The sequence below is a fragment of the Staurois parvus genome, unplaced genomic scaffold, assembly GCF_062004578.1.
Source record: "Staurois parvus isolate SC_StPar_1 unplaced genomic scaffold, SC_StPar_1.0 ptg000760l, whole genome shotgun sequence".
NCBI classification, from domain to species: Eukaryota; Metazoa; Chordata; class Amphibia; order Anura; family Ranidae; genus Staurois; species Staurois parvus.
In genome coordinates this window covers 677999-704687 of record NW_028318556.1, presented here as the reverse complement: position 1 = coordinate 704687, position 26689 = coordinate 677999, and the positions used below count along the sequence as shown (strand labels likewise).

General features: G+C 42.8%; 1 protein-coding gene across 1 annotated transcript in view; it reads left to right on the top strand.

Moving 5' to 3' along the window:
• Positions 1-26689, top strand: part of LOC149444940 (VPS35 endosomal protein-sorting factor-like) — a gene marked incomplete at its 5' end in the record, with an annotated part of 803117 nt that overhangs the window by 214787 nt on the left and 561641 nt on the right. The window contains one exon of the mRNA XM_089654375.1: positions 12910-12963. Within this exon, the coding sequence (XP_089510501.1) occupies positions 12910-12963 (54 nt within the window). The remainder of the gene's footprint in view (positions 1-12909; positions 12964-26689) is intronic.

The following is a 26689-nucleotide window of genomic DNA, read 5'->3' as shown; positions in this document are numbered from 1 at the left end:
GAGCGGGGGGAGAAAGGAGTGATATGGGAGGATAGGATATCCGGAGGGGAAAGAAGACCAGCTCCTTTCCCGATAAGGGGAGAGAAAAAGAAAAAAAAAAAAAAAGATAAGGAAAGAGAGGGTGAGAAGGAGGAATAGGGAAAAGGGGAATGCATGAGGAAATATCTGGAGTGAGTCAGTGAAAGCTCAGTGAGCCCACTCTGTGCGGAGCGCGGAGGCCTAGAAACCAACAATGAGCCGGCCAGGAGATCCAATTGAGCGCTGTAAATGAAGAGGATAGGTGATATAAGTGGCTACGTAAGCATGGCTCAAGTAATGCCGGGGTGATTCAGTCAGCCAAAGATGTTTTCCTGATGGGTGAGCGTACAAGGAGCATAAATTTATAGTCGGGGTGGTCTATATATCTGTAAAATCCGGTATTGGACAACTGTTGGCTGAGAGAGCAAACAAGGGGAAAAAGCAGAGTGGTTTGCCGAGAAAGCAAGGGTAATGTGTGAGGTATGGCCTCAGGAGTGTATGTGTGGTCCTAAAAGGAGGGAGCCTAAACATAAAAGCCTACTACAGCTGGACCACTCTGAGTGAAACCTTGAGGAGCCCCGGTCGGGGGGCACTGGGGGCCCATGTTCACCAAGGGGAGGGCCCAGGTGAGGATAAGGCCTCAAGTACCAACAATAGTTTAACAGTGTGATCAAGTAACGTAATCATTTCAACAAGAAACCTCAAACAAAGGAACAAGAATGCAAATCACATAAACCTGGAAACCTCAGGAAGCCCAGAGGCGAGCAGCACTTCAGTCCATAAGGGCCAATTTGTCTCAAATTGTAAATTGGAGAAGTGGGGGAGCTCTCTGACCTTTCCGGGAGCCCAAAACGTGGATGTCCACAACGGGAGTACTTATTCAATTAAGATATGAATCAGGTGGGGGCCGGTGCCTGTGCATGGCGGCGTAGGAGAGCATGGTGTAGGTGCTCTCCGATATTCTCCCCTTCCAACCTCCCCAAGTGCCCTCTTAGCGTAGGAGGCTGCCCATCCGAAACCTACCTGTGAGAGGGGGGGGTCTTGGCGGAGGATTGGGGACCCTGTGAGCAGAGAGCGGGATCGGCTTTCAATCTCCCCGATGCTTGCCAGCGGAGATCCCAGATTAAGCGTCAGGTAGCTGGGGAGACAGAGTGACGCGGCGTGACCACATGGACAGCCACAAAGGAGCGCTGGGAGGTGGAGAAGCCGGCCGGCGTCTCGAGGGGAGAGAGAGATGCCGACCTGTTCTCCAGCTTGTTCCTCAGTTTTTTCCCCAGCTTGTTTCCCTGCTTGATTCCTATTAACATGGGGGTGCAGAATAAAGAAGAGACCCGGAGGAATCCCCCAAGGAAGGAACGGACTGACCAGGAAGACTGACACCAGCAGCCTGGAGCCGCCTCACACGAAAATTGAGAGGAGGGTGAGTGAGAGCGGCTTGGGCTAGTTGCATTTTGCACTGTATTGCATAAATGAACATTGTGTGAAGCAGAGAAGGGGGATTCCCAGGGGGTACGAAAGTGTGGAAGAGGAAAGTGGATTAATTGGCCCTAGAATTGGAAATAAAAATGTAAATGGACAATTAAAAGTAGTGGATCAAACCTGGGTTCCAAGCGCCTATCCTACTACTCACCCTAGTATTTATAAAAGAAAAGCAAGTCTCACAGGTGACATGAAAAATAAAAGTGTTAAAGGAAGTGGGCCCAAGGGGTCCCAAACTGGTGCGATTAAAAAATTTACGTCTCGGGAATGTGACCTCAGAAAGATCTCAGGGAGTAAGTGAAAAGAGCGAAATGGAAATTATTATGGAAAACAGTCTTAGACTATCCCTGGGAATGATTAATAGTAGTCAACAATTGTTAGAACGGAGGTGAGTGAACGTGAAAGAGAACTACAAGTGGCGAATAAGAAAGATGGCAGAAATGTTTAAAAATCTGGAAAAATCAATAAAGCAAGAAATGACAATAATACGGAAAGATTTGGGGCAGTTGTTATCTAGAGTGGAAGAAACGGAGGAAAAAGTTAAATATCACGCCCAAAATATTTCAGAACTAGAAAAATGGACAATTTACATTAGGAAAGAACAAAAAAATTGCTTTTTAAGATGGAGGTTCAAGAAAACAGTGATAGGCGGTGTAATCTTAGGATACGAGGCGTCCCAGAGATTTCACAAGGGGAAGACTTAAAGGAATTAATATTTAAAATTTTAAACTCCATAATGGACAGACCGGCTCTAGAGATGTTTAAATTGGATGGTATTTTTAGAATAGGAAAGGAAATGGTAAAGAAGAACTGAGATATAATAGTTCAATTCCATAAGTACGGGGATAAAGAAGAGATATTATGGAAGATCAAAGGAAGAACAAGTATTAAGTATGGAGAAATAAACATTTAAATTTTAGCGGATTTAGCAGCTGAGACATTGTGGAGAAGGAGATCTTTGAAACCTCTGTTAGATCAGATAAGAAAACAAAATGTGCAATATAGATGGGGTGCTCCGGCGTGTTACAGCTTTTCTGAGATTTCCTGAGGATTTGAGAGACTTCTGTGATAGACTTGTCTTGCAGAGAATAGAGATACCAGGATGGGAAGAAGAAGAAAGAGATACATGGGCTATGGGAAAAGACAATTGGCAGCTAGCTAAAAGGGGAAAGTAAGGAAAGGGAGGGAGAGGCGGGGTGCTTTTTTTTTTTTTTTTTTTTTTTCTCCTCTCTTCTTCCCTGCTTTGGAATCTCCTTCTGGCCTCCTATTTTTAAGAGTTGGTTGAAATATTTTGACTTGGATAGATAGAACACTGGGGAGGTGGGAAAGAGGGAGAGCTGTACATTGGGCAGAGCTCATCCCCAAGGTTTGAATCAAAGGTGGGATTAGGCCCACAAATGATTAGTAGGCAAATTAGAAGTCTAAAAAGGGGGAGGGTGGTAATAGGGGGTGAGATGGGTGGGAGGAGGGAAGTAGGGGGAGGTGGGTGGGGGGTGGGTATTCAGGGTAACACACTGCAATATGGGAGGAGTTATAATAGTAAAGAGAAAAGGAGAGAGAGGTTGGAGGGGAAGAGAGTAGGTAAAAGAAGGATGGAAGAAATACAGTTTGTAACTTATAATATAAATGGGTTAATTGTCCCAGGAAGAGATTTAGGATGTTTAAGGAATTACAACACAGATTATCTTCAATGGTTTTTTTTACAGGAGACACACCTAGGGATAGAGACAAATGTCAATCTAAACTCTAGACATTAACCAACATGGTGCTATGCAGACTCCCCAATTAGAAGAGCAAAGGGAGTAGCAATAGGGTTTGCAAAGAATATAAGGTTTGAGTTGGAGGATAGAGTAACAGACCCTGAAGGGAGATTTCTGTTTCTAAAGGGTAAATTACAAGAAATTGAGTGTACAGTAGTTAATATTTATTGTCCAAATAGGAGGCCGGAGATATTTTTGAAAGGAGTATTGAAAAAACTGATGGATTTTAAAAAAGGTTGTTTGATAGTGGCTGGAGATTTTAATATCTGTATGGATCCGCAGATAGACGCAACGTCTTCTGTGCAGAGAGAGGAGAGTAGGTCTCTGAGATAATTGAAGCAGTTGATACATGAGTGTCAACTGGTGGATATATGGAGAATCAAGCACATGAAGGATAGAGACTTTACTTTCTTTTCACATGCACATGAGACATATGACATATTCGAGACTGGATTATGTACTGTTAGAACATCGACTTATAGAGTCCTTGGTTAAAGTAAAAATTGAAGTAATGTCTATATCGGATCATGTTCTTGTCACAATGAAATTAAGATGGGGAAGGTGGTTGAAAGGAGAATTAGTATGGAAGTTGAATGAGGCACTTCACCTGGATCAAGAGACTGATCAAAAGATTGGAGAGGAAATTGAGCAATTGTTTTTTTTAAGAAAATGATACAGAAGATGTGTCGGTGGCTACAGTGTGGGAGGCCCATAAGGTTAAGGTTTACATTAGAGGAATTCTTATTGCGATCGGGGCAAAAAAGAAAAGGGAAAGGAGAGAAAAAATCAATGGGCTTTTAAAGGAAATATTTGATCTTGAACAGATACATAAAAGTAGAATAACGAGATGATGCAGAAGGTAATAAATAAGAAAAAAGAACTAAAGAATCTGATGGAAGAGGAAAAAAGAAGAGTTTTTAATAAAGTGATAAGTGAGAGGTATAGATGGGGAGATAGGCCAGGAAAGTATTTAATGAGAGCCCTGAGGAAAAAGAATAGGAATTATATAGAAAAAATAAGAAACCCCAAAGGAGAATTGGTTCATTCAACTAAAGATATCGTTAAGGTGTTTAAAGAATACGATAGTAAGTTTTATAATATTATCTCCCATAATTCTATAAATAATGCTAGAATTGTGAATATCAAAAAAAGGACATATTTAAAAAATGCAGGTCTACCGAAATTGAGTGAAGCACAATTGAACTCCCTAGATTCAGAAATAATACAGGAAGAAATAAAAGTAGCATTAAAAAGTACTATGGTGGGGAAAAGTCCAGGGCCAGATGGATATACTGTGAGGTATTCTAAAAAATATAAAGAACTGTTAATACCTAAATTGAAGTTATACATGAATGGTCTAGGGGGAGAGATGGAAATGAGGCGAGAATCCCTACAGGCACATCTGGTTCTTATTCATAAAGAAGGAAAGGATGCCACCCAGTGTTCAAGTTATAGACCAATTACATTACTGAATACAGATACTAAATTATATGCAAAGGTATTGGCAAATAGGCTGAAAGATTTAATGTCTGAATGGATACATGGGGATCAGATAGGGTTTGTTCCAGGGAGGGAGGTTATAGACAATGGGTTAAGATCTTTGTTACTCATTCAGAAAAGTAGAAAAGAGTGAACCCTGGCGGTGGTGCTCTCGATTGATGCCGAAAAGGCATTTGATAGAGTAGACTGGGGATTAATGATGGATACTTTGGAAGTACTGGGGATGGGAGTTAGAATTAGAGAGTGGATAAGAAAGTTGTATAGTGTGCCCTCCGCAGCTATTATGGTTAATGGGGATATGTCAGTTTTTTGGGATGTCAAATGGAACAAGACAGGGATGCTGTCAGGAATGGACTCAGCACTGGTGGTGGGACTCGCCTGCCGTGTGGCTGCAGTACCAGGGCTGACCAGCGGGTGCTCTCAGCAGGCAGAAGCTCACTCCTGTAGTCAGCCAACACCTGGGGCTGATTGCAGGAGGTGTATTTAAGGAATGACCAGGCCTGTGATCAGGGCCTTGGTGTATGTTTCCCATGAGCCCCTGTACCTGGTATCCTATGTTCCTGCATCGTTGCTGACCCTGCTTTGATCCTGACCTCTGCTGACCGTCTCCTGTTGAACCCCTGGCTTGCCTGACCATTACTCTGCTCAAAGCTCTCTTCCTCCAGTTCCCACAGCACCCCCAGTGACAGCCCAGTATACCCTGCTAGCTACCACATGTCGGTCCCCTGCTTCCACTCGCTGCACCTATCCTGCCTTTTACCCTGTAAAGAAGCCCTCTGTAGCAACTGCTCCCTCCTTTGTTCCATCCTCCAGCTCTTCCCTGTCTTCAGCTGCTCCATCCGTTTACAGACCTGCATTCACTTACAGTGCTCCAGTAACTAAACCCAAGAAGAAGCGAAAATTCTTTCCAACCAGTACCATCCTACCAGTATCCAAACCGGTCAGCCTGCTGTCTGAGGACCCGCCTTCCGTTGTCCAGTCTGATGCCCGATGACCCGATCCAGCCTGATGACCCGATCCAGCCAGATGACTCGGTGCCCGCTGTCGAGCTTGGTGACCCCGTGCCCGCGGTTCTGCTAGATGACTCGGTGCCCGCTGTCGAGCTTGGTGACCCGGTGCCCGCGGTTCTGCTAGATGGCTCGGTGCCCGCTGACTTGCCCGGTGACTCGGTGCCCGCGGTCATGCCAGATGACTCGCCCGCTGACTTGCCCGGTGACTCGGTGCCCGCGGTCGTGCCAGATGACTTGGTGCACGATGACTCCGTGCCCACTGACTTCTGCCCGATGACCCGATCCGGCCTGATGACCCGATCCAGCCAGATGACTCCGTGCCCACTGTCGAGCTTGGTGACCCGGTGCCCGCGGTTCTGCTAGATGACTTGGTGCCCGCTGTCGTGCCAGAAGACTCGGTGCCCGCTGTCGAGCTTGGTGACCCGGTGCAACGCGGTTCTGCTAGATGACTCGGTGCCCACTGACTTGCCCGGTGACTCAGTGCCCGCTGTCGTGCCAGATGACTCGGTGCCCTCTGTCGAGCTTGGTGACCCAGTGACCGTGGTTCTGCTAGATGATCGGTGCCCACTGTCGTGCCAGATGACTCGGTGCCCGCTGTCGTGCCAGATGACTCGATGCCCGCTGACTTGCACGGTGACTCGGTGCCCGCTGACTTGTCCGATGACTCGGTGCCCACTGTCGTGCCTCTGCCTGCTTCCCAGCCTGACGTGCCTATTCCCGCTGCCCAGCCTGACGTGCCTCTTCCCGCTGCCCAGCCTGACGTGCCTCTTCCCGCTGCCCAGCCTGACGTGCCTCTTCCCGCTGCCCAGCCTGACGTGCCTCTGCCCGCTGCCCAGCCTGACGTGCCTCTGCCCGCTGCCCAGCCTGAGGTGCCTCTGCCCGCTGCCCAGCCTGAGGTGCCTCCGCCCGCTGCCCAGCCTGAGGTGCCTCCGCCCGCTGCCCAGCCTGAGGTGCCTCCGCCCGCTGCCCAGCTAAACTGGCCAATAACTGATTCCCAGCCTGCTCCTGGAAATCCTGTGTTCAGCAACCTGCCTTCCTGGGTTCCCCTACATAAAGAGAGGTCTGCCAGCAGGAAACCCAGCCAGCCGGTTGACTCTGGCAGTAAGATATCCAGCCAGTTACCTGACCCGTGGGGTGGAACATTTTGCCCACTAGGGACTGTTTGGAGCGTCCTGAGGCCGCTCCTTGATGGGTGGGGTACTGTCAGGAATGGACTCAGCACTGGTGGTGGGACTCACCTGCCGTGTGGGCTGCAGTACCAGGGCTGACCAGCGGGTGCTCTCAGCAGCCAGAAGCTCACTCCTGTAGTCAGCCAACACCTGGGGCTGATTGCAGGAGGTGTATTTAAGGAATGACCAGGCCTGTGATCAGGGCCTTGGTGTATGTTTCCCATGAGCCCCTGTACCTGGTATCCTGCGTTCCTGCCTCGTTGCTGACCCTGCTTTGATCCTGACCTCTGCTGACCGTCTCCTGTTGAACCCCTGGCTTGCCTGACCATCCTTCTGCCTGATCTTTGGTACCACGCTGCCCGCTACCTGCTGAACCTGGCTTGTGACCCCGACCATTCTCTGCTTGCTCCTCCTGTACCACGCTGCCCGCACGATACCGACCCGGCCTGTCTGACTACGCTTACTTCAACCGACGATCCATCTATCCCGCGCGGATCACCTTTAGTTAGTCTACCGGCCTCTTCCCATCAGACTCCGTTCCTGTACTCCCCTGCCAGTACTCTCTACCACAGCCGGACGCACTCAGGGGTCGCGACCTGGTTCCAGTCTGCACCAAGTCCATCCCCACCATCAGGGGCCCTGGTGAATAGCAGGCTGGGACTTAGACCCCGCGCCCTGAGGAAATCCGTGCTGTGGGCTGCTAGAGACACTGCCAGGCGGCACCTGACAGTACCTTATGGCCTGCCTGACCATTCCACCTCTCCAGCCTGACTACGCCTGTGTTCCTGAAGCCTGCTACTTCCCTGTATCAGTCCATACATTTCTGGTCATACCCGGATCCCTAACAGATGCCCACTGTCCCCATTATTGTACGTTTTGTCATTGGAATCTTTGCTGTCCACAATAAGGAAGAATATAGATATAAAAGGAATACGAATAGGAGACACAGAACATAAGGTGGCTGCCTATGCGGATGATCTGTTTTATGTGGGGAACCCCAGGATAACACTTCCAAATTTAATGAAGATATTGAAGGAATATGGGGAGCTATCAAATTTAAAAACCCAACAAAAACTGAGATTTTAAATATAAATCTTCCAAATAGCGAAAAAGAAAAGATACAAAAGGAATTCCCCTTCGTATGGAAAGAAAATAGATGAGGAAAAACAGAAGAAAATATATAGATCAATTTATGAAAATATAAGTATGCGGAAGGTGGAAATGAACTATAAGTGTTTGGTAAGATGGTTTATTACACCGAATGTTGAACATAGGATGAGTAGGGAGAATTCACCACTGTGTTGGCGGTGTTGTGGAGGGAGAGGCACTTTGTTTCATATATGGCGGGAGTGCCCAAAAATACAAGTATTTTGGAAGAAAATAGTTCACCTAATTAGGATGATTACTGAAATTAATGTTACGTTAGACCCAGAGATTTTCCTTTTCCATGGTACAGAGTTACCAGTGAATATATATAAGGAATCGGGTATATGGTATTATCTAAACGTAGCAAAAGGTCTGATACCCAGGTTTTGGCGTAAAAAAGAGGTGCCGAGGGTGAAGGATTGGGTGGATAGAGTGAACCAGATTTGTAGGATGGTGAAACTTTACCATATGTATGAAGACAAGATGTGGATATACTATGTGAAATGGAAAAATGGGAAGAGTTTAAGTTAAAGGTGAAATATATGAAGGTATAATACGAATATGCTCTCTCTTTTATATGGAAGATGTGGGAAAACGCAGAGTGGGTAGATGGGGGGGGGGGAGGGGTAGGGGGATGGAGAGGAAGTTAGATGGGAGGGTGTGGGGGAGTAGAGACAATTTGGGGAATGATAATTGTATTAAAAGTGCTAATGTTTTTTAAGAGAATAAGATTGTAAAATGTATTTGTTTGAAAATCAATAAATATTTAAATAATAAAAAAATATATGAATCAGGTGGCAAGGGAGCCAACCGATTCATCTGAAAATGTAAGCACCTAAAGAACTAATAAAGGCGCTGCTTGCTCATGGGATGGGGCTAATACCTTGAAGAAAGCAATTCTTACACCCCAATCACAATCCGCCACCCCCCCACCCCAAAATCACCCACCCACCTCCTCCCTCTCCCCCATCAAGGACCCTCCTGCAAAGGATAAGAGTTGCTTGGAGGATCTTGCTGAGAACATTGGGGCCATCTAGCAGAGTTCAGCACGGGTTGAGGATCAATATCTGGGAGCTCCGCGGGGGAGGCCTGTGGGTCCAGAGTGGAAATCCATGGCCCGACGTGAGAGGGGAATGGAAATGCTGTGAACATCTAGGAGTCTCCAGAAACCAAAGGATGATGGTTTTTCTAGCAGGGGAGTTGAGGAGGCTGAGCAGAGGATGCCCAGATATCGCAGGAAAACAGCTTGGTTGAGGGGTCCGAGGTAAAGTCTTGGAGCACTGCAAAACGGGGAAAGAGGCCAATGCAGGAAATGTAGCAGGCAATATGCAGGTGTGGTGGGACGAAGATCCGGTAGGCCCTTGGGTAGGCAATACAGATCAGGCGGAAGGTATCCAGGGAGGTCGGATCAGTGCGGCCCAAGAGAGATTGCAGTAGGTGGGCTGTAGAGGCACCAGGGTGTAAGGCACAAGAAAAAAAAATGGTAGGCTGATACCAGAACCTGGGAGCGAAGAACAAGGTGGCTCAGCAAAGCAAAACAAAAGAGGGGGGGAGTGAGGGGTGAGCCAATGGAGGGGTCTACGCCTCTCGGCGGGGCCGCCGGTGTGCTGGTGATGCGGTCAGGCTGTTAATTGCTGCTGGTCTTCTGGTAGAAGGTCTTGGAGGCGTCTCAGGGAAGGAGTGGTGACGACGGGCTGATTGACCTTGCCAGTCCATGTCACTGGAATCTGGCCTGCCTTCCGAGATTCTTGGCAGACACTTGTTTCTTTACCAGTCCGGAAGATCAATCATCGGGATCTCTAAAGTAGCTCAAAAATGCGGCAGGTCTTCTGAATCCCTCAGATAAGCTGTGCGACGCTGTTCTTGGGCCAAGAATCATAAAGGAAAACCCCATCTGTATGGAATGTTGTGAGAGCGTAGCGAATCTAGAAGGGGGCTGAGCTCCCTCCTTTGTTGCAGGGTGAGGTTAGAGAGATCTTGGAATAAATGAAACTGTACCACGGTGTAGAAGGCGCCTCCTTTCTCTAGCGTTTCTCAGGATATCTTCTTTAAGCGGAAAGTTTACTAAACAGCATATAATGTCCCGTGGTGGGTCGGTATCCCTGCACTTGGGTCAAAGTGATCTGTGCCGCTCATTCTAATTCAATAGGGGATGCTGGCAGACGCCCTAAATATCGCCACAACCGTTTTAGGAATGTCACTTGGCTCAATGGACTCTGGCAGGCCGCGAATTCTAATGTTGTGCCTGCATCTGCGATTATCAAGATCTTCTATTTTCTGTAGAATTCGTGGATGTGGTGGGAATGAGAGGCCGTCGTATGCTGTATTGCCGATTATGGCGTCAGCCTGCCGTCTGTTAGCAAGTTCCACCCCTTCTATTCTAGAGCCTGAAGTTTGAAGGTCATCACGGAGATCAGTAAGGGCTGTAGTTAGGGTAATCTTAATATCTGCAGCCACTGCATGTAAATCTCTTAGGGAAAATGTGTGATTTTCAGTAAGATCATGCTGGGGGACTGTCAGCAGGAGAGTCTGTGACTGTCCCAGGAGAGCTGGCTGCTGTAGCTGATGCTGAGGAGGGGGAGGGAGAGGGGGATGGCTGCGGCCTCTCCCTCTGCTGGGAGCGGAACAGCTCCTGTATATGGCGGGACTGCTGACTGTTTGAAGCCCGCGGGGAGCGGGAGCAGGATCCCAGTGTACTCCGGTCCCCCTTCCCCATCTTTTACTGCCCACTGCTCACCGTTCCTCTGCAGGGATCTCGGGTCGGTAGGAGCTCTGGACTCAAACTGCCATGTCGGGACTTGGCAGACCACACCCCGTAGAGTCTTAAGATGAGAAGATAATATGGGTAGGGGAATAGTCTGAATACTAGTATAGTATATGGGTAAGAGAAACATTTTAGTGAGGGCTAATTTTCCCTGCCCAAGAAAGGCCTTTTTTTAAAAATCTAAGCGTTAAAGCAAGAGTGAATGATTAGTCTTAATGTGAGAACCAGGAGAAGTTAATCTAATACCAGGATATGTTAATTGAGATGAGAAAGAGGTGACCTCAGATATTTGTTTTTGAGTAAGTACTGTAATTGTAGTTGTAAGGGGAGCATAAATGATTTAGATTAATTTACTTTGTATGACAAAATGGTGGTTAAATCTTTTGAAATGTTTTGAAGCGCAGGTAGGGAAGACAGATGTTCCGTTAAGATGATCAAAATATTGTCTGCATATAAACCTATTTAATGCTCTTCTCTTCCAATCTTTGCAGATGGTCTCTGCTAGGGGCCCAATCTGATGAGTCACTGAAGTCTCTTAGTATTAACTATAATCCAACTTCTATCAAATCCATTGATAGTGGGCATTCCTGTCTAGTGCCATTAGTTATCTTAAATGGATCTGAAAGACTGAAGCAGAGAAGGCATCCAATGATGTTCAGCTCATTGAATCAGATCAAACAATCTCCTTGTGCTGTAAGATGCTTGTCAGCCTCCAATAAACCCTACTTGGTTTGGGTGTATTAATGATCCTGTAAGGCCTCGTTCACACCATATGTGCAGAAAAACTGACACACAGATTTCACATGCAGTTTTCACCTGTGCTCCAGTGAGTTTTATACACGTTGCAGATTCCTGCGCAGAAAAGTCTGCATATAGTACTAGTGTTGTGGTGTGAACAGGGCACATAGAGAACAATGGATTTTGTTATGCCCATACAGAACGTGTACAGAAAAAGTGATGTGTCTGCACCATGGTGTGAACGAGCCCTAAGGGGTGGTAATCTGTTAACTAATACCTTTAGCATACATTTTAAGGTTGCTGTTAAGTAGTACATGGGTCTGAAGATTGCACTTTCTTCTCCCTTTTGACCCCCCTCACTTCCCCCCCCCCCTTTCTTTTTTGTTGTTAATTCTTTTTCTTTTCTTACAGCCCCCCGAGACCGCTCATTCCTAATGGGGACACTTTTGCTTTAGAGCCTTTGTCACTACTCCCTACCCTAACAATTACTCAATGATAGTCCATCTATGATCGAGATAACATGACACTCCTAGGTCTTGCCAATCGGGCTGTTTGGGGCCCTACTGAGGGCTCCAGGGGTTCATGTTAAACTCTTGGATTGCTGAATAGGAGTTGACAAGTTCCCTGGATTCAGTCAACCTTTTAGGGACAGTAATAACACCTCCTTTGAAACCCAGTTTTTTTTTAGGGTTTTCTTTGTCTGTTTATTTCAGGTCTGTTAACCTATTCTTCCATATACAACATATATGGTTTACACTGTTTATAATTACGTTTTTTTGTGTTGTAATGCTGTTGAATGTATGCTCTGGATATGTTTATTTTTTATCCTTGCTGTATTTGGGAAGTAATTTCAAAAAGACATATTTAAAAAAAAGACCAAGCTGTTCCTAGAAAATTTGCAGTTAAGGAGTAAGACATTTAACACTGACAGGAGTGCCTACAATGATGAACTTTTATTTATTTTTGTAATACCTTTTAACTTGAAAGGAGAAAAAAAAAGAACTGTTGCTTTAACTGCTTAATACATTTTAGCTGGAGTTGGACTTTAATATATTAGTTAATTCCATCCAAATTTACTAGTGAATCTAGCACTACTCTTCCAACTGGTTGAAAATGCTGCTGTCTAAGGGGGGCTCTCTTGCTTCTCTCTAGAGTGGAGCCACTCTAAATCAGTGTGTTACTGGCCAGATCACCAGGTGAAAATAAAAGAAAAAAATCAAATTCAGTCACTACATTTATGGTTAGGTGATGAGCTAAAATATACTGTGTGATGTGTGTGTGAGAAATTCTACAAGCTTTTGCTAAAATCCACTTTTCTTTTTTAGGATTACATTAATTGTGCCGCAGTTTGGATTGATTTTACTTGCAAACATTTTACGGTGAGTTTTTAGTCCAGTTATAAGACATGCTCATGATATGCGACATTTAACTACTGATCAACAGCTTTAAAGAACCAATTTAAACCAAAAATGGTGTTTATAAAAATAGTGAATAACACATGCCAATATTTTCTGTTAATAATGCAGGAATAAATGTTTTAACCGCTTAAAGTCCACCCTATAGCAATAATACTGCTACAGGGCGGACTCTCTGCACAAAATCACTTGTGTATATATATGTGATTCGCGTGATCGCGACCCAGCGGTGCCGTAACTCGGTGCCTGTGAGATCTGTCAACAGATTCAGGCCAGTGATATTCGTCCTGGATCTGCTGATTGATCCCTGCCCTATCACACATCATCTTGGACCTGTATTTACACAGGTACAGGAAATGATGCAATCTTCTCTCCCTGGGCACATTCCGTACCAGAAAGAGAAGAAAGCAGGTCCACGTGAGTAAAAACAGCACACACACAATAAATACACAGCTATGTCACATTTAACCCCCTAATCGCCCTACAGTTAACTCCTTCACTGTCCTGTCACCAGTGTCCTTATTACAGTGTACAGATTTTTTTATTTTACTGATCGCTGTATTCGTGTCACCGGCAACTTCAGATAGCGTAAATGTCCCTCCCAGATAGTGTCAGATTGCCCGCCACTACATCAGTCATCACATTTAGCCCCTTGATTGCCAGGAACACACTCACACACACTATAAACCTCCTTTGCTAGTATAGTGTCTGAACGGATCAATATCTTTGATCAGATCAGAACTATACTTGCGTCCACATTAGTAAAGGGTCCCCAAAAACACAGCTTTAGAGTGATCAGCCCTGGCACCTGCCAACACCTGCATTTAGCCCCTATGCTTACCCCCCACCCCCCTTCTTCCCCAGCAAGTGCAGTGTCAGTAGGTCACTGTAACTTGATACACTGCACACAAAACCACTATACCAGCGTTCACAATAGTATACTGTCCCCAAAAATGCAGCATTAGCTGATCATAGCTGTGTTTAGCCCCTACGCTTTTTTTTTTTTTCTTCAAAATGTTAGGTCTTTTTTTTTTTTTTTTATTGCGCAAAAAAAAGGTTATCAAATACCACCAAAAGAAAGCTCTATTTGTGTGAAAGAAAAGGACATACATTTTGTTTGGGTACAGCGTTGCATGACTGCACAATTACCAGTTGAAATAGTGCATCGCTGTAATGCAAAAAATAGAGGGTAATTCCTCTGGAGGGCAAGTGGTTAAATAAATCTGACTTTCCATCTTGCAATCCAGTTGTAGGACATAGCATAGAGCATTTCTCAGCCCCTTTCCAACTTAAAATAACTATGTATAAAATTGTGCTGCACTCAAATTAATAAATAAAACCTTAATGTTTATATCACACAATTCATAAATGACTGCACAAACAATACATAAATATATATAATTTTACACTATGAAATAAATCCAACACAGTATGTCATGTTAATAAAAAAAAATATACGTTCACATGTCCATGCAATAATTTTGAACAATAGTCCAAAATATCCAAAACTGTGCCAGGTGAATAGCCACCACCATCCCTCTGTGAGTAAATGCTCACTTTAGATTATAACCCTCATTTGCAAAAGTCAAATGCACAACTTTATTATGCTACAATCCAACAATGGCATGGTTAAAAATAACCATGGACATGGGAATGGTAACCTTCAAATCGCTCCTAGCACATGCAGTACAAGTCATCGGCATGACTCTGTTATCCTCACAAGTAACAGCTTCACTGATTATCAAGCAGGATGAACCATACAGTGAGAGATTCCCTGTTCTATTAGTGAGGTCATTCATTCTTTTAAAAACAGGTGGCAATTATTGCCCTTATTTAAGGAAGGAAGGCAGCAAATGTACATGCTGGTTACAGTGCATTTCTCTCTGAAATTCTGAGGAAGATGAGTAATTCCAGACATTGTTCAGAAGAACAGCGTACCTTGATTAAAAAGTGGATTGGAGAGGGGAAAACATATAAAGAAGTGCAGAAAATGATAGGCTGCTCAGCTAAAATGATCGCAAATGCTTTAAAATGGCAACAAAAACCTCAAAGACGTGGAAGAAAGCGAAAAACTACCATTCCAATGGATAGAAGAATAGCCAAAATGGCAAGGACTCAGCCAACAATCAGCTCCAGGAAGATCAAAGAAGCTCTAAAGTTACCTGTGAGTACTGTTACAATTAGAAGACGCCTATGTGAAGCCAAGCTATATGCAATAAGCCCCCGCAAAGTCCAACTGTTGAAAAAAAGACTTGCTGAAGAGGTTACAATTTGCTGAAGAGGTTACAATTTGCCAAAGAGCACATTGACTGGCCTAAAGAGAAATGGCGCAACATTTTGTGGACGGATGAAAGTAAGATTGTTCTTTTTGGGTCCAGTGGCCGGAGACAGTTTGTCAGATGACCCCCAAACACTGAATTCAAGCCACAGTACACTGCGAAGACAGTGAAGCATGGTTGCGCAAGCATCATGATATGGGGATGTTTCTCATACTAAGGTGTTGGGCCTATTTATCGCATTCCAGGGATCATGGATCAGTTTGAATACATCAGAATACTTGAAGAGGTCATGCTGCCTTATGCTGAAGAGGAAATGCCCTTGAAATGGGTGTTCCAACAAGAGAACGACCTCAAACACACCAGTAAACGTGCAACATCTTGGTTCCAGACCAACAAGATTGACGTTATGGAGTGGCCAGCCCAATCCCCGGATCTTAATTCAATAGAAAACATGGGGTGACATCAAAAATGCAGTTTCTGAGGCAAAACTAAGAAATAGAGAAGAACTGTGGAATGTAGTCCAATAATCCTAGGCTGGAATACCTGTTCACAGGTGCCAGAAGTTGCTTGACTCCATGCAACACAGATGTACAGCAGTTCTCAGAAACAGTGGTTATACAACTAAATATTGATTCAAAGGAAAGTAAATCTTCATACATTTTTTCAGTTTATATAGTGAATGTTTGAGTTTGTAAAGAAGAATACAAACACTGCTATTTTTTTGAACAGTCTAATATTCACTTTTCCTCAATTTTTTTTTAGAGGAACAACACACATTTGATATATTTTTCTTCATGTTTTGATTTGGAATAGAATGTGTAGTGTTCCCAATGCATTTGTGTGTATGGAAATAAAAGCTATTAGAAGGATTTTGAGCTTTATTTGCTTTTTTCAACACACTGCTATTATTTTGAACACAACTGTATGTATGTATGTATATAAATATATATATATATATATATAGTTTGCATAGTCATGTATGAATATTGTGTGATATACAATTAGAACCATTTTATACATATTTATTTAGGTGATTTGATCACCTTGTGCGTGCAGCTTTGATGAAAATGATTTTATTCAAGAAAAACGAGTGTTCAGGAAAAACTCACAATGGTGCCAGGTTTAATCAAATGACTGACCCTTTAAGATTAAAGATGGCCACCGGGCCTCCACGTGGCACCGGCGGTGTAGTGTCAATGGCGTCCTGGGCTCCTTCTGACGCGTTTCGTGCGCACACACTTCTTTAGAGGTAGAGCTCACCTGGCACCATTATGAATTTTTCCTGAACACTCCTGTTTTTCTTGAATAAAATCATTTTCATCAACCTACTACACTATGGGTTCTTTCCTGTGTCTTCTGCGATGAGCCTTTTTAGCTTCTGCAGACCCAGACTGATCCCTGCACCAGTCTTTGAGAGGAGGAATTTTCCACTTCACACACTTCTGTAAGTATTTCTGTGACCTGCTGGACCTCCATTTCGCCACACGAGGGCGCTTCATCTCTACTATCTTCAGCTCCTGCCCATTACCAGACCAGAAAAGAGAGGGGAATCTCCATGATATCATATACACATGCGTATTATTAACACGTTTCTGGTTAGTGCGCATTTCTAACCTGTGCATATTTGAATAGTGAAGGGAAGTAAAAAAAAAATATATATATATATATATGAGATAATATGCGAGCGCTATCCGAGGATCTCAAAAGGACAGCAGCTAGAACACCAAAAGAGGTAACCAAGAAAGAACCTTCCAGTAAAGTACATGTGTATATATATATATATATATATATATATATATATATATATATATATATATATATATATATATATATATATATATATAAGGTGCAGAGCTAAAATAACATAAATAACATATTATAAATCAAGTGCAAATATCAGATCACACTAAGGTGAGATTGAGTGAAATGAAAAGTCCCAAATAAAGGCCCAGCGTGGGGATCCGATAGATCCTAATGGTGCGTGGGATAAAGTTCCAGTGTACCACGCGGTGAATCTGGGGTAAAAATTGCGCACTCACCAGAAGTGCGTGAAAAATAAGCATGTAAGATTTATCCTGTAGTATCGGGTAGCGGTCATCAATTGCCAAGGTAAGGATAGAGTCATACAACTTCCAATCGCAACTTGGGTTGGGTACTCCAAAATTCTTAAATGTGTCTCAAGCATGTCACCATCTGGGGTCCCCTTTTTGAACAGGTTCTGCAAGTGGGGACTCTCATTGAAGAGAGCCCAATAAGGGACACCACATAGCGTGATACCGTATACACTGAGTTTATTGAATCAGAAGGTAACATAAAATGAATTGTAGAGGTAAAAATGAAAGTAAACACTGACCAGATATTACTCAGGATGGCCACCTGCGGTGGTCAGACGTCCGGATACTGTAGCCCCCCTTGACGCGTTTCGTGCGATGCACATTATCAAAGGGTCCTGGGCTTACAGGCAGGGACGTCAAAGAGCTGCTTATATTGGAGAAATTCATGTGGAAAAGGCGCCAGCGATTATCGCGGCCGCCATTTTCCCGGCTATCGGCGCATGCGCAGTGTGTCGGCGCCATTTTGTCATAGATATCCGGTTTACAATAGTGTCCTCTATAGGTCGGCGCCATTTTGTTGGCAGTATTCAGGCGCAAACCATTAGTGTAAGTCAGTGTGTATTACACTCTGACTTACCGGGATGTCTTCTATAGGTCGGCGCCATTTTATTGGTAGTGTTCAGACGCAGACAAGCAGTGTGAGTCAGTAGAGCAGGATAATCTAGAGAGGACAGATTCTGTCTATAATTAATAGAAGATCAAGCTTTCTTGAGGTAAAAAGGCTTTGCAGCAGGCTTGGTATACCCCAATAAAATATTATTGGTATATAAAATTGAGGCAATTAATAAAATAAAACTAAAATAACATATCACAATAGGACTATCCTGAATAATACATGGTCAGATATATATAATGGAAAAAACATAATTAAATACATATATCATTCAATTAATACGGAGGGTTTCTCATACACGATGGGCTCAATGTCGACTTTGACTTGAACTGTTTTATAGAGAATAGTTGATATAATATCCAGTACAGTTTTTATTTAACTACATAAATATACTTTGGCTATATACCATTAATTTTTAGACTTTATTCCTGATTGTGTTTTTATTTGCTATAATCTATACAATTATCTATGAGCCTTTGATAAACATCCTTTCACATATATTCTTGGTAATTTAAACTTTATATTTGTATACATTGTTATCTAACTTGTATATACATTGCCACTTGTCCCGAGAGTTATGTCCCAAGAGTTATGTCCTTCGGACTTATTGTGTATTCTTACTAGTAATTATTTATATATTCTAGCCCTGTCTGCCTTTTTCCCTTCATATCGCCACTAGCCTCTAATATACTGTAATCCATTTTTCAATATGCTATTATAATTCCCATTTTATATTGTTTTAGGTCGTTCAACGTTTTTTAGGTCGTTCGATTTTTATGCCATTTTACCTTATTAGTCATTGCTAATTCTATGTTATCTTCATGTTTACTTTTACTTCTAAGTTTTATTGTTTATTTCTATTTTATCTATTATACATGTTTATATATTTTTATATATCTTTATATATTGATATCGTGTATGAGAAACCCTCCGTATTAATTGAATGATATATGTATTTAATTATGTTTTTTCCATTATATATATCTGACCATGTATTATTCAGGATAGTCCTATTGTGATACGTTTTTTTAGTTTTATTTTGTTAATTGCCTCAATTTTATATACCAATAATATTTTATTGGGGTATACCAAGCCTGCTTCAAAGCCTTTTTACCTCAAGAAAGCTTGATCTTCTATTAATTATAGACAGAATCTGTCCTCTCTAGATTATCCTGTTCTACTGACTCACACTGCTTGTCTCCGTCTGAACCTCTGTAAGTCAGAGTATAATACACACTGACTTACACTAATGGTTTGCGCCTGAATACTGCCAACAAAATGGCGCCGACCTATAGAGGACACTATTGTAAGCCGGATATCTATGACAAAATGGCGCCGACGCACTGCGCATGCTCCGATAGCCGGGAAAATGGCGGCTGCGATAATCGCTGGCGCCTTTTCCACATGAATTTCTCCAATATAAGCAGCTCTTTGACGTCCCTGCCTGTAAGCCCAGGACCCTTTGATATTGTGCATCGCACGAAACGCGTCAAGGGGGGCTACAATATCCGGACGTCTGACCACCGCAGGTGGCCATCCTGAGTAATAGCTGGTCAGTGTTTACTTTAATTTATACTTCTACAATTCATGTTGTGTTACCTTCTGATTCAATAAACTCAGTGTATACGGTATCACGCTATGTGGTGTCCCTTATTAGGCTCTCTTCAATGAGAGTCCCCACTTGCAGAACTTGTTCAAAAAGGGGACCCCAGATGGTGACATGCTTGAGACACATTTAAGAATTTTGGAGTACCCAACCCGAGTTGCGATTGGAAGATGTATGACCCTGTCCTTACCTTGGCAATTGATGACCGCTACCCGATACTACAGGATAAATCTTACATGCGTATTTTTGACGCACTTCTGGTGAGTGCTCAATGTTTACCCCAGATTCACCGCGTGGTACACTGGAACTTTATCCCACAAACCCATTAGGATTTATCGGATCCCCACGCTTGGCCTTTATTTGGGACTTTTTGTTTCACTCAATCTCACCTTAGTGTGATCTGATATTTGCACTTGATTTATAATATGTTATTTATGTTATTTTAGCGCTGCACCTTTTATATATATATATATATATATATATATATATATATATATATATATATATATTTTGCTTTGTGAAATTAATATACAATAATAAACATTTTACTCCTACGCTAGGAAAGGACTCAGTAGACCCAATAGGAATTTTCTGGAATATGCACTGCTTGCTGCCCTCAACAGAGTGGGCTGGTCCAAATACACTGGATACAAATGGAGAAACAGAAAAAGGGCGCACCGACCTAGTGCATTATCGTTTAAAATAATTTATTAAAGAAACAAAAATAGGTATCATACTCACAATGGACATAATAACACAGGCATGTCAAACTGAACAAGGTGTATGATCCAAACAACATCTGAGTCCATACGATGGACTGGATGACCAACTGGCTAACGCATTTCGAGGACACAACCTCTTCCTCAGAGCCAACCTTGTTCATTTTGACATGCCTGTGTTATGTTCATTGTGAGTATGATACCTATTTTTGTTTCTTTAATAGCGCAGGAGTAAAATGTTTGTTGTGTTGGATCACATATATATCAACACATATACATTATTATCCATAGAACTGCATATACCAGTGCTGAATGAATAGTGTGTACAAATACAGATGAACCGTACAAAATTTCCTTTTAACCCTGGAGGATATACTGGTACAGAAATCTTCACCACCATCAGCAAAACGCTCCACAGACATATGAAAAAAATGCTCCATATAGTGAAGTATAGCCAAATAAAATCAACTTTATTAAAATACTGATCCAAATACACTCACATTTAAAAGTGTTCATCTGGGACACTGCAGGGTAAAAGACTCACTTTATTGTATCACTGTTGAATAAAGTGCCCTGATCCCTTGTCCAAAATTGTGGCACATGCACTTCCGATTAGCGGCTTGACGACATCGGCGTACCCTACGCGTTACGTCACGTGAGTAGCCATTTGGATGTCAAGTCTTCCATATATACTCATTCACTAATTGCATTGTACAACTGTGTCGGCACCATTTTGACAGAGACCATCACATGGTCTCGGGCGCCATTTTCTTGTGGACCTATACTAGTATATACTCCAATCTCAGCTCGAGGTAATTGCTATGGCAACATCCGTAACGAACACAGGGAGGATCCGGTCCACATGGATAGCTCCCCTGAAGCAATATAATAAGACATGAGAACTATAGACAAATACTATTATACTAAAGGGTAATATTAATATAAAACTGTGTGCAGAAATGAATACTAGTAAGGCAATGTGGCTAATTAGATGTGCTTATTGTTTCCATCTACTGGATAAAAAATATATACTCAATGGGGACCAAGATCAATACGTATTAAAACAGGGTAATAGTCATCTCACCTGTACAAATGTAGACTATAATGACATAAATCGATATAACATGGATGGATATGTGATTTAAAAAAATGTGATTGATAAATACTAAATGTCTGTATACTAAACATGAGAGAAAGGGGTATGCATGTGCCAGAAATAAGAAGAGGGGATAGGTCATAAATGTAACATGCTAAATGTACTCTACAGGATGTGTACTAAATGCGTGCATACATGATGTCCCTTAACAGGGGTGTATGCATATTATTATAGCCATCTCCCAATACGAATAGTACTAATAAAATAAACTAATCCTAATGGCATATACAATACAAAGGCATAATCGATTAATAAATACAATTAAATAAATCGAATAAAAAGGAGGGTATGTACTGTATGTACATCACAGACATACCCATATGAATAAATGTCAATAATATGCTAAATAAATACTACAATTATACTCCAGGACCTCTATCTACTATAAGTGTACTGTATGCTCTGGGTTAAAATTCCAAATTACTGTAAACCAGGTACTAGGTATGTAATATGTGAAGTATGTTGAATCAATCTGGTGTATCTGATGACACAATACCGGTAAAATCCATAAAACCAATACGCTATTGCATATGTATGCATATCCTATGCCGTCAAATGTATATGCTGATGAGGTGATGTGTGTAAGAATACCAAGGACTCCCTATATCCAAACACTATCAGATGACATATGCCTATTTATCTGTGGGAATTTTTTATTTATGCTGGTGGTCAGCAAGTCCATCAAACTATGATGTACATGGTGATGAACAGACAGTATCTACTGCACGGCAAACCTGATAGAGATAAGCAGCGTTCTCCAGGGAGCATGAAAAGAATAGGAGGAGAGGTGCCACTGAATTTAGACTGTCAAGAGGTTTATTTAAAAGCAGGATAAAAATTCACTCACCTATGGTAGGATAAAAGCAGGCACATGTAAAGTCTTTGTCCCCTATGCTGTGATTTGCTGCCTCTGCTGGATCTATAACTGTCACCTTTCTAGGTCCACAGCCTGCTGGATGGTGAAGAGGGACCAAACTGAGGGGTGGAACGCAGTTGGAGTGCAGATAAAACAGCGCTGGATGCGATTACATCACTGGATATGATGCAACGTGTTTCGGAGCATGCATGCAACAGGATGTGTCAGGCACGCTCCTTTGTCAAGCTGAGGGGACCAGTGCACATATATACAGGAAAATGATCAGCACCGCCAAAAGGCAGCCCATAATATAAGATGAAGTAATGAATAATTCCAATAGCACATACAGTAATACCTCGGTTTACAAATGCCTCGGTTACCATAATTTTCGGTTTACGAATGAAAATCCATTGAAAATAATGCCTCGGTTTACAAATTTTCTGCAAATTTTTTTCGCTATATGAAGTGCATGTTAGTGCCAATCTTTAAATGCAATTGCCGGCTTTTTTTTTTTTCCATCACTATAGCTCAGAGAATTAGCTGTCACTTTCCCACGGAGGTAACAGAAACTGTTTCTTTTAAGAAACGAAAAGGAAACATTGTTTCTCTTAACTCTGGGTAATAAACTTAAAGAAACCTTACTTTATTTTAGCTGGGGGAAAATGACAGCTGAATTTTTGAGCTATAGTGAAGAAAAAAAAAGCGTTAATTATTTTTAAAAACCGGCACCGTAATAAATTAAAAAAACGGCGTGGGGTCCCCCCTACCATCCATACCAAGCCCTTCAGGTCTGGTACGGATTTTGAGGGGAACTCCCATGCCAACGTTTTTTAAAAAATGGCGAGCACCACACCCCTGAACCATACCAGAACACATACCCTCAACATGGGGGGGGGTGCTTCCCCACAACCCGCATGTGACCCCACCCCATGTGACATCAGTGATGTCACATGGGGCGCTGTCACTCAGGTGGCCTCGTCCCTTACATATTTAAGAACTGTCAAACCACCAGAGCAGGAAGACAGCTGGAAGCAATTGTTGGGAGCGGAGCCTTTTTTAAAAAATTATTTTTTTCGGGTCGGCAGCTGTGGTGACTGCAGACATCGTGATTGACATTGGATCTACTGCAGGGGGCATTCTTTTAGTTTTTTCTTTTAATAAAGGGCTTGTCAAAGACTGTGTCCTGTCTTTTTTCACACTACAGTTTGTTTTTTTGTGAATGAGTAGGGGTACCATGTACCCCATGGAGGGGTGCATGATCACATGGGGGGGTGCAGGATCTGGGGCCCCCTTGTTAAAGGGGGCCTCCAGATTCCAAAAAGCCCCTTGCCCCCACAACCACCGGCCAGGGTTGTGGGTAAGAGGCCTTTGTCCCCATCAACATGGAGACAAGGTGCTTTGGAGGGGGGGAGCCCCCCTGCCCCAAAGCACCCCCCCTATGGGAAACAGCATGTGGCCTGGTACGGTTCAGGAGGGGGGTGGGCGCTTGCTCTTCCCCCCTTCTTTCCTAACCTGTCGGGCTGCATGTTTGGATAAGGGTCTGGTATGGATTTTGGGGGGACCCCCAAGCCATTTTTCTTTTTTTTTTTTTTTTGCTTTAGGCGTGGGAGTTCCCCTCAAAATCCATACCAGACCCAAAGGACTTAGTATGAATGGGAGGGGGGACCCCACGCTGTTTTTTAATTTTTTTTAATTCCCGGAAATTCTTTTACATCCAGCTGTCAGTGGGGAACCCCGCTGACAGCTGAAAGATTAACACATGGTTGTCACTACTAAAATACCACATGACTTGATAAAATAACTCATGCAGTATTTTAGTAGCGTTTACTGTTTTCTGACCTTCATAACGGATTAATTGGTTTTCAGTGCATTCCTATAGGAAACCGTGTTTTGGTTTACGAATTTTTCGCTATACGAAAAGTCCTGTTGCATGAATTAAATTCGTAAACCAAGGTATCACTATAAATCTGCCTTGGGTAAGATCCAATAGACGCCATCTAGTGGTAAAATTTACAATTACATGACATGCATATAATGATTAGTAATGTAAAAAGGGCATAGTTAAAGTATATAAAGAAAGGTACAATTAATAAATTATAACTGGACCAGAGTCCTAACCTCTCAAATGCCCAAAATTATTACTGGAAATGGGTAATAAAAAACAAGATACATTCAAAGCCTTAATCAGATAATGGATCTATTCTTAGGGGCTACGTGCGTGTAATGTATGGATTGTATAGGCCACACACACACAGATTAAGAACCTTGATTATCTTGTTAGAAGGACATCTGAAAGTCATTGTGATCTATTACGCGGCAAGTAAATATGTTGTCCCTGAAAATGATTTGTTGAAAGCAGAAAAATTGCAGTTTGTTGTGTATGGATCTGCATAGCCACATACTTGACAGGGTGCCCATGCTGACCCATGTCCACAACCAAAACCGCCTACAATGAGCATATCTGTTATATTGCTATACAGCTCCTCAATCCGTCAATGATACATATAATATATAAATGCAATCCTACTGATTACCAAATAAAGAAATGTGAAAACGCACAAATTAACCTATCATTAAAGCGGTAGTAAACTGAGGGGGGAACCCTCTCCCTGCAAAGCAATGTTACTGACTGAGCCGTAATGACTTAACTCCCGCACATTCAAGCCGGAGTCTCGGCCATGGCACACAGCTCTGAATGAATGGCACAGGTATGCCGTTCCTTCAGAGTGCATGCATCCGTGTTATCACCTGCTGCCACTCACTAGAATATCTCCGAAATGGTGCACATTTAGAAGATATTCATTTTACTTACAGGTAAGCTTTATTATAAGCTTACCTGTAGGTAAATAAAAAATTGTTTACTACCACTTTAAACTACTTGACATATATTGGAAAACAAATTGTAAATGTATAAAAATTAACCTCTGTGCTGGTAACTAAATCACTGGATGCAACTTGTAACTCATATTATGTGCAATCCACCCCGTGTCCCAGTGCACATAACACAGTATGTGAAAATAAAATATTCCTTGCTTTTTCTGTGTTGTAATTGTCAATATCAAAACATTCTCGGTATCTGAATCACTCGTGCTCCCCATCCTGTCACCATATGCTCTCACCTTCCAATTTGACCTATAAAAGAAATAGGTCAAGAAGTGCCTTCCCATTTAAGGGGCTAATATGCCTTATGTATCTTCTAGATAGTGCCATTTACAGTAAGGAACAGAAGTATTTAAACACCCTGCAATTTTGCAAGTTCTCCCACTTAGAAATCATGGAGGGGTCTGAAATTCACATTGTAGGTGCATTCCCACTCTGAGAGACAGAATTTAAAAAAAAATCAGGAAATCACATTGTATGATTTTTAAAGAATTTATTTGTCTTGCACTGCTGAACATAAGTATTTGAACACCTGAGAAAATCAGTGTTAATATTTGGTACAGAAGCCTTTGTTTGCAATTACAGAGGTTAAACGTTTCCTGTTGTTCTTGACCAGGTTTGCACACACTGCAACAGGGATTTTGACCCACTCCTCCACACAGATCTCCTCTAGATCTGTCAGGTTTCGGGGCTGTCGCTGAGCAACACGGAGTTTCAGCTCCCTCCAAAGATGTTCTATTGGATTTAGGTCTGGAGACTGGCTAGGCCACTCCAGAACCTTGATATGCTTCTTAAGGAGCCACTCCTGGTTATCCTGGCTGTGTGCTTCGTGTTGTTGTCATGTTGGAAGACCCGGCCACGACCCATCTTCAATGACTGAGGGAAGGAGGTTGTTGCTCCAAATCTCACAATAAATGGCCCCATTCATCCTCTCCTTAATACAGTGCAGTCGTCCTGTCCCCTTCGCAGAAAAGCACCCCCAAAGCATGATGCTACCACCCCCATGACTTTCTCCCATGCCTCCTCTGGATCATCCAGATGGTCATTGGCAAACTTCAAATGGGCCTGGACATGTGATGACTTGAGCAGGGGAACCTACCGTGCAATGCATGATTTGAAACCATGACAGCGTAGTGTTCTACCGACAGTGACCTTTGAAACTGTGGACCCAGCTCTCTTCATGTCATTGACCAGCTCCTCCCTTGTAGTTCTGGGCTGATTCCTCACCTTTCTTATCAGTGATACCCCACGAGGTGAGATCTTGCACGGAGCCCCAGTCCGAGGGAGACTGACAGTCATCTTTAGCCACTCCAAATCGCCCCTTATTGAGATGAGGCGCTCCGGGAAGTGTTCCCTTAAAACAGCCATTGATGCTCTTGAAGTGTGAGCCGTTGCTTCGTCCTGTTGGAACCAAATGTCCCCTAAGTCCAATTCATCAAGTCGTGGAAAAACAAATTCCTCCAACAT